The sequence below is a fragment of the Tachyglossus aculeatus genome, chromosome 1 (genome assembly GCF_015852505.1).
Source record: "Tachyglossus aculeatus isolate mTacAcu1 chromosome 1, mTacAcu1.pri, whole genome shotgun sequence".
In the NCBI taxonomy this organism is placed as follows: Eukaryota; Metazoa; Chordata; class Mammalia; order Monotremata; family Tachyglossidae; genus Tachyglossus; species Tachyglossus aculeatus.
The window spans coordinates 124,274,348-124,288,715 of NC_052066.1; the positions used below are offsets into that span (position 1 = coordinate 124,274,348).

Consider the following 14,368-nt stretch of genomic DNA (forward strand, 5'->3'; position numbering starts at 1 on the left):
CTTCAGGTAACATTTTAAAGTAAATTCTGTGCAGTCTCTATAGCACATTTACTGAGCTTAATAAAAGTTGTTTGAGCTGCAGTCTGCGCTCAGGTTCATCATCATCATCATCAATCGTATTTATTGAGTGCTTACAGTGTGCAGAGCACTGTACTAAGCCCTTGGGAAGTACAAGTTGGTGACATATAAAGACAGTCCCTACCCAACAGTGGGCTCACAGTCTAGAAGGGGGAGAAAGAGAACAAAACAAAACATATTAACAAAATAAAATAAATAGAATAGATATGTACAAGTAAAATAAATTGTTATAATAGTATCCAGACTATTAAAACTTCAGATGACAAGTCTCTCTAGACTGAACCTTCTTTGGTCACAACTGGGGACATTGTAAGGTTACCCTTTCTTTATTCCCCTTGGACCTAAGGCATTTTGGATGTTTTTTTTCTTCTGTTAGGAGAGGAAGTAGGCTCTGGGTAGCATGAGAACGGAAGTAGGTGATGGGAAATTGGAGCCAGAACAGGAAGCTGGAGAATTCTATAAAGGGAAGAGAGAACATAAAAGATATTCTTGTTAGGCAACGGCAGGACTGCAGGGTATGGAACCAGCTTTAAGGGGAGCGTTTTGTACTTCCCAACCACTTAGTACAGTGCTCTGCACACAGTAAGCACTCAATAAATACGATTGAATGAATGAATAGGAATAGCAAGTGTGCAGGATCCTTGTTGGTGACTGAGGCTTAAGTAACAACATAGGTTGCCCCAAGGAGGTGGTGGGTGGAGCAAGAACTGTGGAAGGGGGAAAATCTGGAAAGCAGTGGCTGGGAATGACTTAAGGCAACTTGACTCTGTATGCCATTTTTGATCCAATTCCTAAATGGTAGAAACAAAATGTAAAATGTGACATGGAGATGTCCTACTAAAATGATAGTGATGGACTAGCGCATCAATCAATAGTATTTACTGAGCTCTTATTCTGAGAGAGCACTTGTACTAAGTGCCAGGGAAGATACAAGAGAGATCATAGAGGCTGATTTGCCTTCAATCCCTTCCTTCAAGGAAGTTACTGTACTGAGGGCTTGGGAGAATACAATAGAGGTAATAGTAACAATCCCTGCCTTCCAGCAGAGAAGACAAACAGTCTAGCAGGGTAGACAAACAATTAAATAAATTATGGGGAGGGGAAACAATAGAGTATAGAGGTGATCTACCTAAGTACTATATGGTTCCATAGGAGTGGGAGTATAATAATAACGGCATTTATTAAGCGCTTACTATGTGCAGAGCACCGTTCTAAGCGCTGGGGAGGTTAGAAGGTGATCAGGTTGTCCCACGGGGGACTCACAGTCTTAATTCCCATTTTACAGATGAGGTAACTGAGGCACAGAGAAGTTAAGTGACTTGCCCAAAGTCACACAGCTGACAATTGGCGGAACCAGGCTTTGAACCCATGACCTCGGGCTCCAAAGCCCATGCTCTTTCCACTGAGCCACGCTGCTTCTCTAAGCTTGGGTGATGCAGATGTAAGGGTGAAAACATTGGGGAAATGAAACACTAGTCAGGAGAAGATGTGACTTTAGAATGACCTTGGAGCTGAGGAAAATAGTTGTCTCTGAAGGGAGAAAGAGAAGCAGCACGGCTGCTGGAAGGAACATGGCTCGCAGGTTCAAATCCCGGCTATGCCACTTGCCTTCTTTGTGATGTTGGGGAAATGACTTAACTTCTCGGAGCCTCAGTTCCCTTATCTTTTAAATGGGGAATAACACTGTCAGACCCATGCGGAATATGGACTGTGTTCAACCTGATAATCTAGTACTTACCCAGCGCTTAATTCAGTGCCTGCCATATAAGAGCTTAACAAATGCTATTAAAAAGAATAAAAAGAGGGAATTCCAGGTAGAAGGAAGGGATTGAGCAAGAGGTCAGAAGTGAGAGAGATAACAAGGTGGTTATGGAGTTGGTGGGCTTGTTTGGTTTTCTATTGCCAAATTACCATTACTCTTGGTTGAATTTTTTACCCTGGTTATGGATCCATTTGGGGAGTGAGCAGATATTTCAGCTGAGGATGATGGTGATGGTGAAACCCCTTTCAAAGCTCCTTAAGTTTACTTTCTGCTGGTTCCTTCACTCCATCTTTCCAGAGATCTGTTGACGGCGGCTAATGCTGCCTTTAATTCAGATCTTGGGGCCTGATGATAGACATCATTACCAACATTACGTTTGTAATGTGGAAACATTGAGATGAAGGTTTTAGGAGATGGGAGTGAGTGGCCAAGACTTGTGTGTGACAGTCATGCTTAAAAGAGATAATGGGTCAGGAGGACCTGATTTATGGTCTTTTCAGACTATTCTCCTGGCTTTTACATCTTGTTGGAAACCTGTGATGAGCAGTGCTAGGAACCCATCCCCTAAAACTTTGTGGAGGAAATAATGATTTTACTTCTGTAACTAGAAGCCTAAATGGCAACAAATCATTGCTTCCATGTAGTTGTCCCCTATAACTGTAAGAGTAAAGGAGCACAGTTGTCATCTCTTGGTGGGAAAGGGAAGCATTAATTTTCATGCCATTGTTCAGAATCACTGAGCTCTCTTAGAATTACCCATCCGGCACCCTGGTTGCTGTGGCCTTCTGCTTGCATAGTTTTGTAAACTTCAGGATTTCTGGGTGTTGCTGTAGGAAGCTGCTTAGAAGTAGGTTTTCATTATTTTCGAAGGCTTAGAAGGAGATCATCGTAGTAGAAGCCAATCTATGATATGCAGGGAGGAAGCCTCATCTTTTGCATTTTTCACTTATGCCTTGGTAAATCCAATTGACTCCATCTGACTCCTGCTGTAGGAATAGACCAGTAATCTTTCTATCCTGGGATCAAAGCCATAACAGAATACACAGATAGCTTTCAAAATAAATGAATTATAGTAGAAATACAAAATAACATATTTGACATAGATTTTGACTTCCTTAATTTAAAAAAGCAAGAGAGAACAAGAATGAAGATCTTGTTTTTTTTAAAAAAATTTTATGGCATTTGTTAAAGCACTTACTATGTGCCAGGCACTGTACTCAGCGCTGAGGTAGATAGAAGATAATCAGGTTGGTCACAGCTCACGTCCCACATGGGACTCACAGTCTTAATACCTATTTTACTGAGGCACAGAGAAGTTAAGTGACTTGCCCAAGGACACAGAGCAGAAAAATAGCAGAGTGGGAATAGAACCCAGGTTCTTCCGACTCCTAGGCCAATGCTCTATCCACTACACCTCAGTGTTCATTGACAAGAATGGTTCAAATCAAAGGGTTGGTGCTTGCTCTGCATTTCTACATGTTTTACTTAATAAAAGGCCCTAAAGTTTTATAGGCATTATTGATTTTTAAAATTCATATTCCATTTCCAGCTTTAACACAGTTTAAAGTGTTTAAAACAAAAATATCCCCTAGTGTCTTTTATTTCTAAAATTGAAGGATTTTATGTGATAGCACTGCTCTCTGTGGTTTAATTTGAAGACTAAGAGCCTATTGAATGGTTTCCGGAAAAGCCCAGAAGGATATTTACTTTTTTTTTAACCACGGAATTTGATATCTCCATCCAAATAGGCCATTTTAAATTTATCCCTCTGCCCCCATCTCTTCCCAATCTGAAAAGACTTTGTAGGAAGAAAATTTCCATGAAACTCTAAAAATCAAGATGTTTCTGAAAACCGAATGAAACTAGACACTGTACTTCAAGAATTTACTTGCCGACAAGATAAACTAGTCATAACTGAAATTGAGGTAGACCTGAAATGGCCTGTGCATACTAATTGTGTATAAACAACAGTGCCTTTTCAGAGGTTATCTAAAAAAACCCCCAATATTTATCCATGCACTCTGCCCTCATAAATGAAATCAATACTTCAAATGTGTCTGTTTTATTTTGGTATCATGCGCCTTTCTGGACCCAACGTTTGGTTACAGATAAGAACAAACAAGGGATTGTGCATTTAGAATCTCGTCTAGGGCACATTACAATGGAGCTTTAGTATTCTATAAGGATAACGTTTTAGTTCTTCATGACCTATTGTCAAGCACTATCAAAGGACAGTGATAGAGCTCTAGAAAAAGGCTAGGGAAAAGTTATTTGACTCTATTCATTAATCACAATTATTTTTAACTTTTGGTGCCATCTGTATGTGTGTGCTCTTTTAATTTACCCCACGGATTGTTCAAGTCTTTCACTGGTGTCAAACCTAGAAATATGGCAGCTAACTGGGAGTAGAAATCCCTATCAATTTAGTGGCTCCCATGATTCAGAATTCCCTGTTTTTTTTTTAATTTTATTTCAGAACAACTAGCTCAGATGGCTGCTAGCCTCCGGAGGCCTGCATCTGGTCCTGCAGGAATTCCAGGAAAACCCGGACCACCAGGAGTGCCAGGATCCCCTGGAGAGAATGGTTTTCCTGGACAGATGGGACCACGTGGCCTTCCAGGTCTTAAAGGTCCTCCTGGTGAGCTCGGCTTGAGAGGCCCCAAAGGTAAGGTGCTCTCACGGAACACAAATCCCGTGCTGTTCTGTTCTATTCCTATTATTCTATTATGAGAAGCAGCATGTCTCAGTGGAAAGAGCCCGGGCTTTGGAGTCAGAGGTCATGGGTTCAAATCCCGGCTCTACCAATTGTCAGCTGTGTGACTTTAGGCAAGTCACTTCACTTCTCTGTGCCTCAGTTCCCTCATCTGTAAAATGGGGATGGAGACTGTGAGCCATACGTAGGACAACCTGATCACCTTGTAACCTCCCCAGCACTTAGAACAGTGCTTTGCACACAGTAAGTGTTTAACAAATACCATCATTATTATTATTATTATTCCTTGGGACTATATTTTATGGGAAGGAATCTTGTACGTTGCTTTTCTTCCAACATTACAGGGTGCTTTTCTTCCAAACTTCAAGTATTCTCATTTAGTACTTACCCTTATAATGTTCCAGAAGGGAAAGAGAGGGAGATGAAGGTTTCATCAGCACTTACTGAGAGGGAAGAACCGGAAAATCAATCAGTTAATCAATGGATCTTGTTTGCCAAGAACAATACAACATAGTTGGCAGTTTATTCAGTTTATTTAAAGACAGTTTCAAAGGAGCCCTGGCAGGGTCACTGAGTGTATTTTATTTAGGACACTTCAAAAAAGAAAAACCCAGAATCCATTCCTTGTAGGAGACATAGGGAACATCTGAATTAGAAGTTGGAGGTATTAAATACATTTGCATGTTAGACTACAGTATTCTACATATAAATTTCTCTGTAGTTGTTCATACTCTTTTAATACTTACAGATTTTATCAAATCTATGGAACCCCTGAACAGATAGTACACATTTGTGTTTTCCTAATACTATATTGGATTTATAAGGTTTGTGAAATAAGGTTTCTACATGTTTCTGTAACACTTTTCTAATTCCTAATATGTTTTTTCAAGCTATAAATGGTACTCTGATTATTTTAAGACTTGGGTTAATGTCAAGTTTTTTTATGCAATGCAGTATATATTTAGTTATTTCAGGGTGATTCAAATAGAAGTATAACTATGTAAATTGAGGTTTGGAAGAGCATATTTCATAACTATGAATAACACTCTCTTTAGTGTTAATCTGGGCACATATATACAGCATCTATTATAACTTGCCCAAAATTGAAAGAAATATACAGTTTAATGACGAAACTCTTCAATTTTTAAAGTGAACTTTTAGGTAAGTTTGACTTTCTCTGAAAATATTTTGTTTTATTAAATTCTCCCTTATAAGACACATCCTTGATCCCTAGAAATATCTTGCATGGATGGACATTGGAAGGAGAGTGCATATTTGTACTTCCTTTAAGTCAGTTTTGCAAAGTTACGGCAGAATTCAAACCTGATTATGAAGTAAATTTACATTTCTGGAGCTGACCAAATATTACATCTTAAATTTTTAATCACCATTTCACATTTCTAATGAATTAATGGATTTGGGATTATTGAATGATAACTCTCTAGAATTATGTAGATATGTGACATTTTTAAAATTCCTAAATTAGCAAGAGCTTTTTTGCTTTTAGTTTTTTAAGTGTTCATTTTTTGTAATAGAACTGACATCTTGATGTTTGTACAGCAACTAGGCCAATGCAGTAAAAATGTATATAACATATAACCTCTGCTCTCTTAAATTTCCTCCTCTCATTGAATAGTTGCATTCTTTAATTAAAGTTATCTCTTAGAACTAGTTAGTTCACCCTAGGAAAAATCTGTGCAAAAGTGAAAAGAACTAGTACGAAAGCATTGTATGTATGTGTCTGTTGGAAGAGCATAATTCATAACCATGAAAAACACTCTCTTTAGTGTTTAGTGTTATATGTGTGTGTATATATATATATATATATATATATATATATATATATATATATATATATACATATATAAAACCTTGGGTTTATGGAGACACTCACAAATATGTTTGAGAATTGAATACTCATTGTACTGATGGATTGCAGAGATAATACGTTGTGTATATCATATTCATTCTGTTTTGTGAAAGCACTTATAGTCTCTTCAACACGGAGTGATGAAAATCAAGACTCTTGTAGAAACTGTGAATATCTAGTTTGCTACTTTTTTTCCATGGTGTTGAAGTGCTTACTATGTGCCAGGCACTGTACTAAGTGATTAAAATCACATCTAAATGGATCATGCCAGCCGTGACACAGTAAAGGAATAGCTCTCCTGCAATTCCTTCCTTAAGTTTTGTTTCTGAAAGTTTCATTACAAAAAAAACTAAACTTCTTGTTGATGGAAAAATATGTTTTATTGACCACAGGTGACCTGGGAGAAAAGGGGGAGAGAGGATTTCCAGGAAGAGGACCCAAAGGCCTGCCAGGAGTCCGGGGCCTTCCAGGTCAGTACACTGAATCTGGGGGAGGCATCCTGGGGGAGTTATATATTTTTTTGACCTAAATATTCAAATCTGTAAGGTTTCATTGTGTTAGCATAGAACAGACCTAGAAAGACAGAAGTTTGTATTTTAAAAAGACAGGAAACCATCCATGTGTTCTTGCATTGGTTTACTGCCAACATCACAGTAAAAGACACGTGTGTGTGTGTGTGTGTGTGTGTGTGTGTGTGTGTGTGTGTATTGCTGGGTACGGACCGTCTCTATATATTGCTGATTTGCACTTCCCAAGCCAGTGTACAGTGCTCTGCGTGCAGTAAGTGCTCAATAAATATGATTGAATGAATTCTAAAAAAGTCAGGAGTTTATGGTAGTAGTAGTGAGTGTGTTGTGTGCAAAGCATTTTACCAGTGAGGCAGAAAAAAATCTATATGGATGATCAGTCAATCATTCGTATTTATTGAGAATTTATTGTGTGCACAGCACTATACTGAGCACTAGGGAGAGTACAGTGTAATGATATAAGAAATGTATTCCCTGCCCACACTGAGCTTACAGTCCAGAAGGAGAAACAAACATTAATATAAATAAATAAATTAAGGATGCATGCAAGTCAGGGCGACACAGAAGGTAGTAGAAGAAAAGAGAAAGAAGGCTTAGTCAAGGAAGGCCTCTTGGAGGAGATGTGCCTTCATTAAGGCTTTGATGGTGGCGGGAAGAGTAACTGTCTGTTGGATATGAAGAGGAAGGGCATTCCAAGCTGGCACATGATGTGGGCAAGAGGTCAGTGGTGTGATGGACAAGATTGAAGTGCAGTAAGTAACTTGGCATTAGAGAAAGAAAGTGTGCAGGCTAGGATATAGTAGGAGATCAGCTAGGTGAGGTAGGAGGGGGCAAGGTGATTTAGTGAGTGCTTTAAAGCCTGTGGTAAGGAGTTTTTGTTTGATGCATACATGGACGCACAACCATTGGACGTTCTTGAGTATGTCTTTGTAGAAAAATGATTTGGGTAGCAGAGTGAAACGTGGACTGGAGTGGGGAGAGACAGAAGTCAGGAAGGCCAGCAAGGAGGCTGATACAGTAATCAAGGTGGGTTAGGGTAAGTGGTAATGTGGTAGCAGTTTGGAAGGAGAAGAAAGGGCGTATTTTCAATCAATCGTATTTATTGAGCGCTTACTGTGTGCAGAGCACTGTACTAAGTGCTTGGGAAGTACAAGTTGGCAACATATAGAGATAGTCCCTACCCAACAGTGGGCTCACAGTCTAGAAGGGGGAGACAGAGAACAAAATAAAACATATTAACAAAATAAAATAAATAGAATAGATATGTACAAGTAAAATAAATAGAGTAATAAATATGTACAAACATATATACAGGTGCTGTGGGGAAGGGAAGGAGGTAAGGTGTGGGGGTGGACGGGGAAGAATGGGGAGAGGAAGGAGGGAGATCAGTCTGGGAAGGCCTCCTGGAGGAGGTGAGCTCTTAGTAGGCCCTTGAAGGGAGGAAGAGAGCTAGCTTGGCGGATGTTAGGAGGGAGGGCATTCCAGGCCAGGGGGATGACGTGGGCCGGAGGTCGATGGTGGGATAGGCGAGAAAGAGGCAGGGTGAGGAGATTAACGGCAGAGGAGCGGAGGGTGTGGGCTGGGCTGTAGAAGGAGAGAAGAGAGGTGAGGTAGGAGGGGGTGAGGCGATGGACAGCCTTGAAGCCCAGGGTGAGGAGTTTTTGCCTGATGCGCAGGTTGATTGGTAGCCACTGGAGATTTTTGAGGAGGGGAGTAACATGCCCAGAGCGTTTCTGGACAAAGACAATCGGGGCAGCACCGTGAAGTGTGGATTGAAGTGGGGAGAGACAAGAGGATGGGAGATCGGAGGGGAGGCTGATACAGTAGTCCAGACGGGATAGGACGAGCAGGGCAGCAGTTTGGATGGAGAGGAAAGGGAGGATCTTGGATTTTAGTGATGTTGTGGAGGTTAAACTGACAGGAGTAAGTGATAGATTGAATATGTGGGTTAACTGAGAGAGAGGAATCAAGGATAAAGCCAAGGTTACTGGCTTGTGAGAAAGGAAGGATGGTAGTGCTGTCTTCAGTGACAGGAATGTCAGGGGACAGACAAGATTTGGCTGGGAAGATAATGAGCTAAGTTTGAGGTGATGGCAGGATATCTAAGTTGAGATGTCTTGAAGGCAGGAGGAAACGTAACACTGAAGGAGGGAAAGAGATTAGGGATGAAGATGTAGATTTAGGAATCCTCTGCATAGAGATGGTAGCTGGAGCCATGAAAGCAAATGAATTCTCCAGGGGAGTGGGTGTAGATGGAGAAAGAAGGAGATCCAAAACTGAACCTTGAGGGATGCACACAGAGGATGGGAGGCAGAGGAAAAGTCCACAAAAGAGACAGAGAATGGGTGGCCAGAGATAGGAGGAGAACCTGGAGAGGACAGTGTCAGTGAAGCCAAAGTTAAATAAAGTTTCTGGGAGAAGGGGGTGGTCTACAGTGCTGAAGGCAGCTGAGAAGTCGAGGATGATCAGGATGGAGTAAAGGCAGTTGGATTTGGCAAGAGGGAGATCATTTGTGACCTTTTGTGAGAGCGGTTTCTGTAAAGTGAAGGCAGATTGGAGGGGGTCAAGAAGAGAATTGGAGGAGAGGAACTTGAGACAGTGGATGTAGACAACTCACTCAAGGAGTTTGGGGATAAATGGTAGGAGGGAGAGGGATGGTAACTGGAAGGAAATGTTGGGTCAAGGAAGGCTTTCTTAGGATAGGGGAGACATGGCCATGTTTGAATGCAGTGGGGAAGAAGCTGCTGGAGAGCGAACAGTTGAAGATGGCCATCAGGGAGGGGAGTACGGAGGGGGCAAGTGTTTTGATAAGGTGTAAAGGGATGGGAATGATAAGTTGTGAAGGGATGAGAATTAGATGCTGTCCTGAATTTGAAGTGCTGATAATCTAACAAAAAGCCAGCATAATTGGTGATGAGAACATTTTTTTTTAAAAGGTGAAATAGTGAAACACAGAAAATCCACTTAAGGCAAGAGCAGAAATCAAAACCATTGTAGACTGTGCATATAGCTTTAATTCTATTTGTTCTGATGATTTTGACACCTGTCTACATGTTTTGTTGTCTGTTTCCCCCTTCTAGACTGTGAGCCCATTGTTGGGTGGGGACCGTCTCTATATGTTGCTGACTTGTACTTTCCAAGTGCTTAGTACAGTGCTCTGCACACAGTAAGCACTCAATAAATACAATTGAATGAATGAATGAATGAATGAATAAGCAGTAATCTTCCCACTAAATTTAACTGAGCCAGAGCAAACAATTTGAGAGATGTGGAGAACTGATAAATGGTCCTAAAGACGCCAATGTGAAAGAATAAAGGGATTGGCAGGCCCAATTCGATGAGTTAACTAGTAAAGAGTGTTGAGTCAGTGGCTAAAAAAACAGTTTCATTCTCATCACTTCTCAGGCAGGGCTGTTTAGAATCCAAGGAAAACTCTTAGCATGAGAAATACTGAGGAACATTTTCATCCTCTTGTCTGAGTTATATAAAAAAGTGTGTTTCTTAAAGCTTCTACAGAACATAAGAAGTCACTCAGTAAGACAACCGGGGACAGAAAGACAAAGAAATTCTTGTACTTAACCATTCAGCAATACTGACTTGCTTTGGAATAGATCAGGGGCAACGAAACTGTAGTTCATGAGCAACATGAGGCTCTTCTTTCTTCGTTGGGCTAAATCATCACCATTTGGTATTTTACTACTGCAGCAGCCAGTAGGGCCCCGGCTACTCTAGCCCTTTGGGCAACATTGTCACCCTCCCCCATGTGAAGCATGACCAAGGACGGTGCGATGCCCCTACCCCTCATCCTGCCACCTCAGGCTCGCCACCGCCGTTCACACCAACCTTCCTCCACTCTGGGAACATCTGGTCTTTGCTTGCTTTCCATCATTTTCTGCTACTTTCCCCATCACTCCCCACCCAGAACATCTACTAGCTGTTCCAGTTAAAGGAATGTTTTTAAACACATCAGCTCTCAGTAACATTACCTAGACAAGTCTTGGAGGCTTCAGATTACGTGGATACTTTCCCTACTTCTTTTTACTGGGAAGTTTTAAAGGAGGGTTTTCTCTCCTTGCCTCTAATCCTGGAGATGTTTGGATAAGAGATAGTGTCAGCTCACATTAAAATGGGAAAGGAAGGTGATGTGAAGATTTCACATGCACCTGAAACTGGGAGTTCTAGCTGACTGTGCTTCCAGGCCTTAGTGGAATGGGGCGGCTATTTATGAATAAAGTGCTTATTATGCTTGCAAGAGAAACAACTACAGATGTTGGGAGATTTAACTGTAACAAAGACTCTAATACCAAATACACCTCAATTTAAATGCTCCAGTCAAAATCTTTAGTGGTAGTAACCTTAATTTAAGCAAACTAGGCTTACTGTAACATACAAAACAAGAGAGTTTACCTGGAAAATTTGGGCCTGCAATTTGGGCCTGAAACTACAGTCAGTTCTGCATGCTTTCAGGATCAGGACAGAACACTATGGTGGAAGTGGGAAATGTTCTCTCCACAGTACACATCTGCCGGCCAATTACCAAGTGATGCAGTGTTGTAAGAAATATTTTGCATACAGGTGCAGCATCAGTCAGTCAATTGTATTTGAGTGTGTACAGCACTGTATTAAACTCTTAGGAGATGACAATATAACAATAAACAGACACATTCCCTGCCCACAAGGTGTATCATAACCACAGTTCTTTAGGAACACAATGCTTACATTATGAGATAACTGACTCAACACTCTTAACTAGTTAACACATCAAATTGGGCCTGGCAATCCCTTTATTCTTTCACATTGGCGTCTTTAGGACCATTTATCAGTTCTCCACATCTCTCAAATTGTTTGCTCTGGCTCAGTTAAATTTAGTGGGAAGATTACTGCTTATTCAGTCATTCATTCATTCATTCAATCATATTTATTGAGCACCTACTGTGCACAGAACACTGTATTAAGCGCTTGGGAAGTACAAGTCGGCAACATATAGAGACAGTCCCTACCCAACAACGGGCTCACAGTCTAGAAAGGGGAGACAGACAACAAAACAAAACATGTAGACGGGTGTCAAAATCGTCAGAACAAATAGAATTAAAGCTATATGCACATCATTAACAAAATAAATAGATAGGAAATATGTACAAGTAAAATAGAGTAATTATTCTGTACAAACATATATACAAGTGCTGTGGGGAGGAGAAGAAGATAAGGTGGGGGGATGGGGAGGAGTAGAGGAAAAAGAGAAGCAGCGTGGCTCAGTGGAAAGAGCATGGGCTTTGGAGTCAGAAGTCACGGGTTCAAATTCTGGCTCTGTCAATTGTCAACTGTGTGACTTTGGGCGAGTCACTTAACTTCTCTGGGCCTGAATTGCCTCATCTGTAAAATGGGGATTAAGACTGTGAGCCCCTGTGGGACAACCTGAGCACCTTGTAACCTTCCCAGTGCTTAGAACAGTTCTGTGCACATAGTAAGTGCTTAATAAATGCCATCATTATTAAAAAAGGAGCTCAGTCTGGGAAGGCTTCCTGGAGGAGGAGAGCTCTCAGTAGGGCTTTGATGGGAGGAAGAGAGCTAGCTTGGCAGATGTGTGGAGGGAGGGCATTCCAGGCCAGGGGAAGGACGTGGGCCAGGGGTCGATGGCGGGACAGGCGAGAATGAGGCACAGTGAGGAGGTTAGTGGCAGAGGAGCAGAGGGTGCGGGCTGGGCTGTAGAAAGAGAGAAGAGAGATGAGGTAGGAGGGGGTGAGTTGATGGAAAGCCTTGAAGCCCAAAGTGAGGAGTTTTTGCTTGATGCGTAGGTTGACAGGCAGCCACTTGAGATTTTTGAGGAGGGGAGTAACATGCCCAGAGCATTTTTGTAGAAAGATAATCTGGGCAGCAGAGTGAAGTATAGACTGAAGCGGGGAGAGACAGGAGGACGGGAGATCAGAGAGGAGGCTGATGCAGTAATCCATTCAGGATGGGATAAGAAATTGAACCAGCAAGGTAGCCGTTTGGATGGAGAGGAAAGGGCCGGATCTTGGTAATGTTGTGGAGGTGAGACTGGCAGGTTTTAGTGATAGTTACAGTTGTGTTTGCTTAACATAGTTGAGGCTTGCATATATAGTGCAGTGCAGAACTAATCTTAGCTTGTCACATTTCATCTTGTATTTGGATGGCGTTTTTGTTTATAAGTAAGAACTCACCCTTCTGTTGCTCCCTAAATTAATCCTGTTTATAAACAATTCTGGAGCCCAGTAAATTAATCAAGGACCATAATCATCGTTTATTTTTGCTCTTGAATTGATTTTGGATTGATTTTGCTTTGACTTTTCTCTGAACTCACCTCATAAGAAAATGAGTTAAGAAACTTTGAAAAGCTGCAAGCTTAAATGTATTTCCTTTTTTATTTTAGATTGTTGAACACTGGGCTTTGTTTTATCCCTTTAGAAATACCTTGATGAGGGATAACGGACAAATGTGAATTCTAAATAGCAGATCCAGTCCTGTATTCTGGGCTTACATTCCAGTCGGTTCCTGAAGTTTAGGGACAGACAAGACACTGCCCTTTCAGCTTCCTTGAGGTGGCTTTTAAAACAAGTTTTCCTTAGTGTCCCTGGATTGCTGGGTATCTAAATATTGCCATTTACAAAGCTGAAGTAATACGAAACTCCTAAAGTGTTTGCAGCAAATAAATAACCACCATAGTTTGCGTAATATGGATTTGAATGGTGTTCCTTTTACCCTTGAAAATCCAGCTACTCCCGTTTCGTGTCATTAAATTAGTTGCCAGAAAATTTCCTACCCTGAGTCGAGTATTGATTTGTGTGATTCGACTGCCCTCTAGTGTCCGTAAAGAGAATGACGTTGACGTTTATTTTTCTAAAAGAGTGTAGGTAAAATAATAATTTAAAGTTCTTTATACTCACGGCATTGAGTGATGATTTAGATAGTAATACAGAAAGTATCCCTATTAAATATACCAGTAATAGCAACTCTTCAAATATACGCTGAAGGACAAAATGGTTTCTGGATATTAAGTCATTACTTAATAAGTCAGTCATTCAGCTTACATTCATTTTGAAAACAAAAGCACAGTCAATTAATAAGAATAATGATAAGAATGATGGCATTTGTTAAGCGCTTACTATGTGCAAAGCACTGTTCTAAGCGCTGGGGGGGATACAATGTGATCAAGTTGTCCCACGTGGGGCTCACAGTCTTAATCCCCATTTTTACAGATGAGGTAACTGAGGCTCAGAGAAGTTAAGTGACTTGCCCAAGGTCACACAGCAGACTTGAGGCGGAGCCGGAATTCGAACCCATGACCTCTGACTCCAAAGTCTGGGCTCTTTCCACTGAGCCACGGTGCTTCGCAGATATCTTTGCAGTAGCTAGCATATTCTGGGAGAGTTAGGTAGGGTGAGCAATTCATTTTCACT

The 14,368-nt window shown here is 41.1% G+C and overlaps 1 protein-coding gene across 3 annotated transcripts in view; it reads left to right on the top strand.

The window, feature by feature from the left end:
* Positions 1-14,368, top strand: part of COL9A1 (collagen type IX alpha 1 chain) — an 80,264-nt gene that overhangs the window by 64,122 nt on the left and 1,774 nt on the right. For all 3 annotated transcript variants that reach the window (XM_038746071.1, XM_038746072.1, XM_038746073.1), the window contains 2 exons: positions 4,317-4,505; positions 6,816-6,893. In XM_038746071.1, the coding sequence (XP_038601999.1) occupies positions 4,317-4,505; positions 6,816-6,893 (267 nt within the window). The remainder of the gene's footprint in view (positions 1-4,316; positions 4,506-6,815; positions 6,894-14,368) is intronic.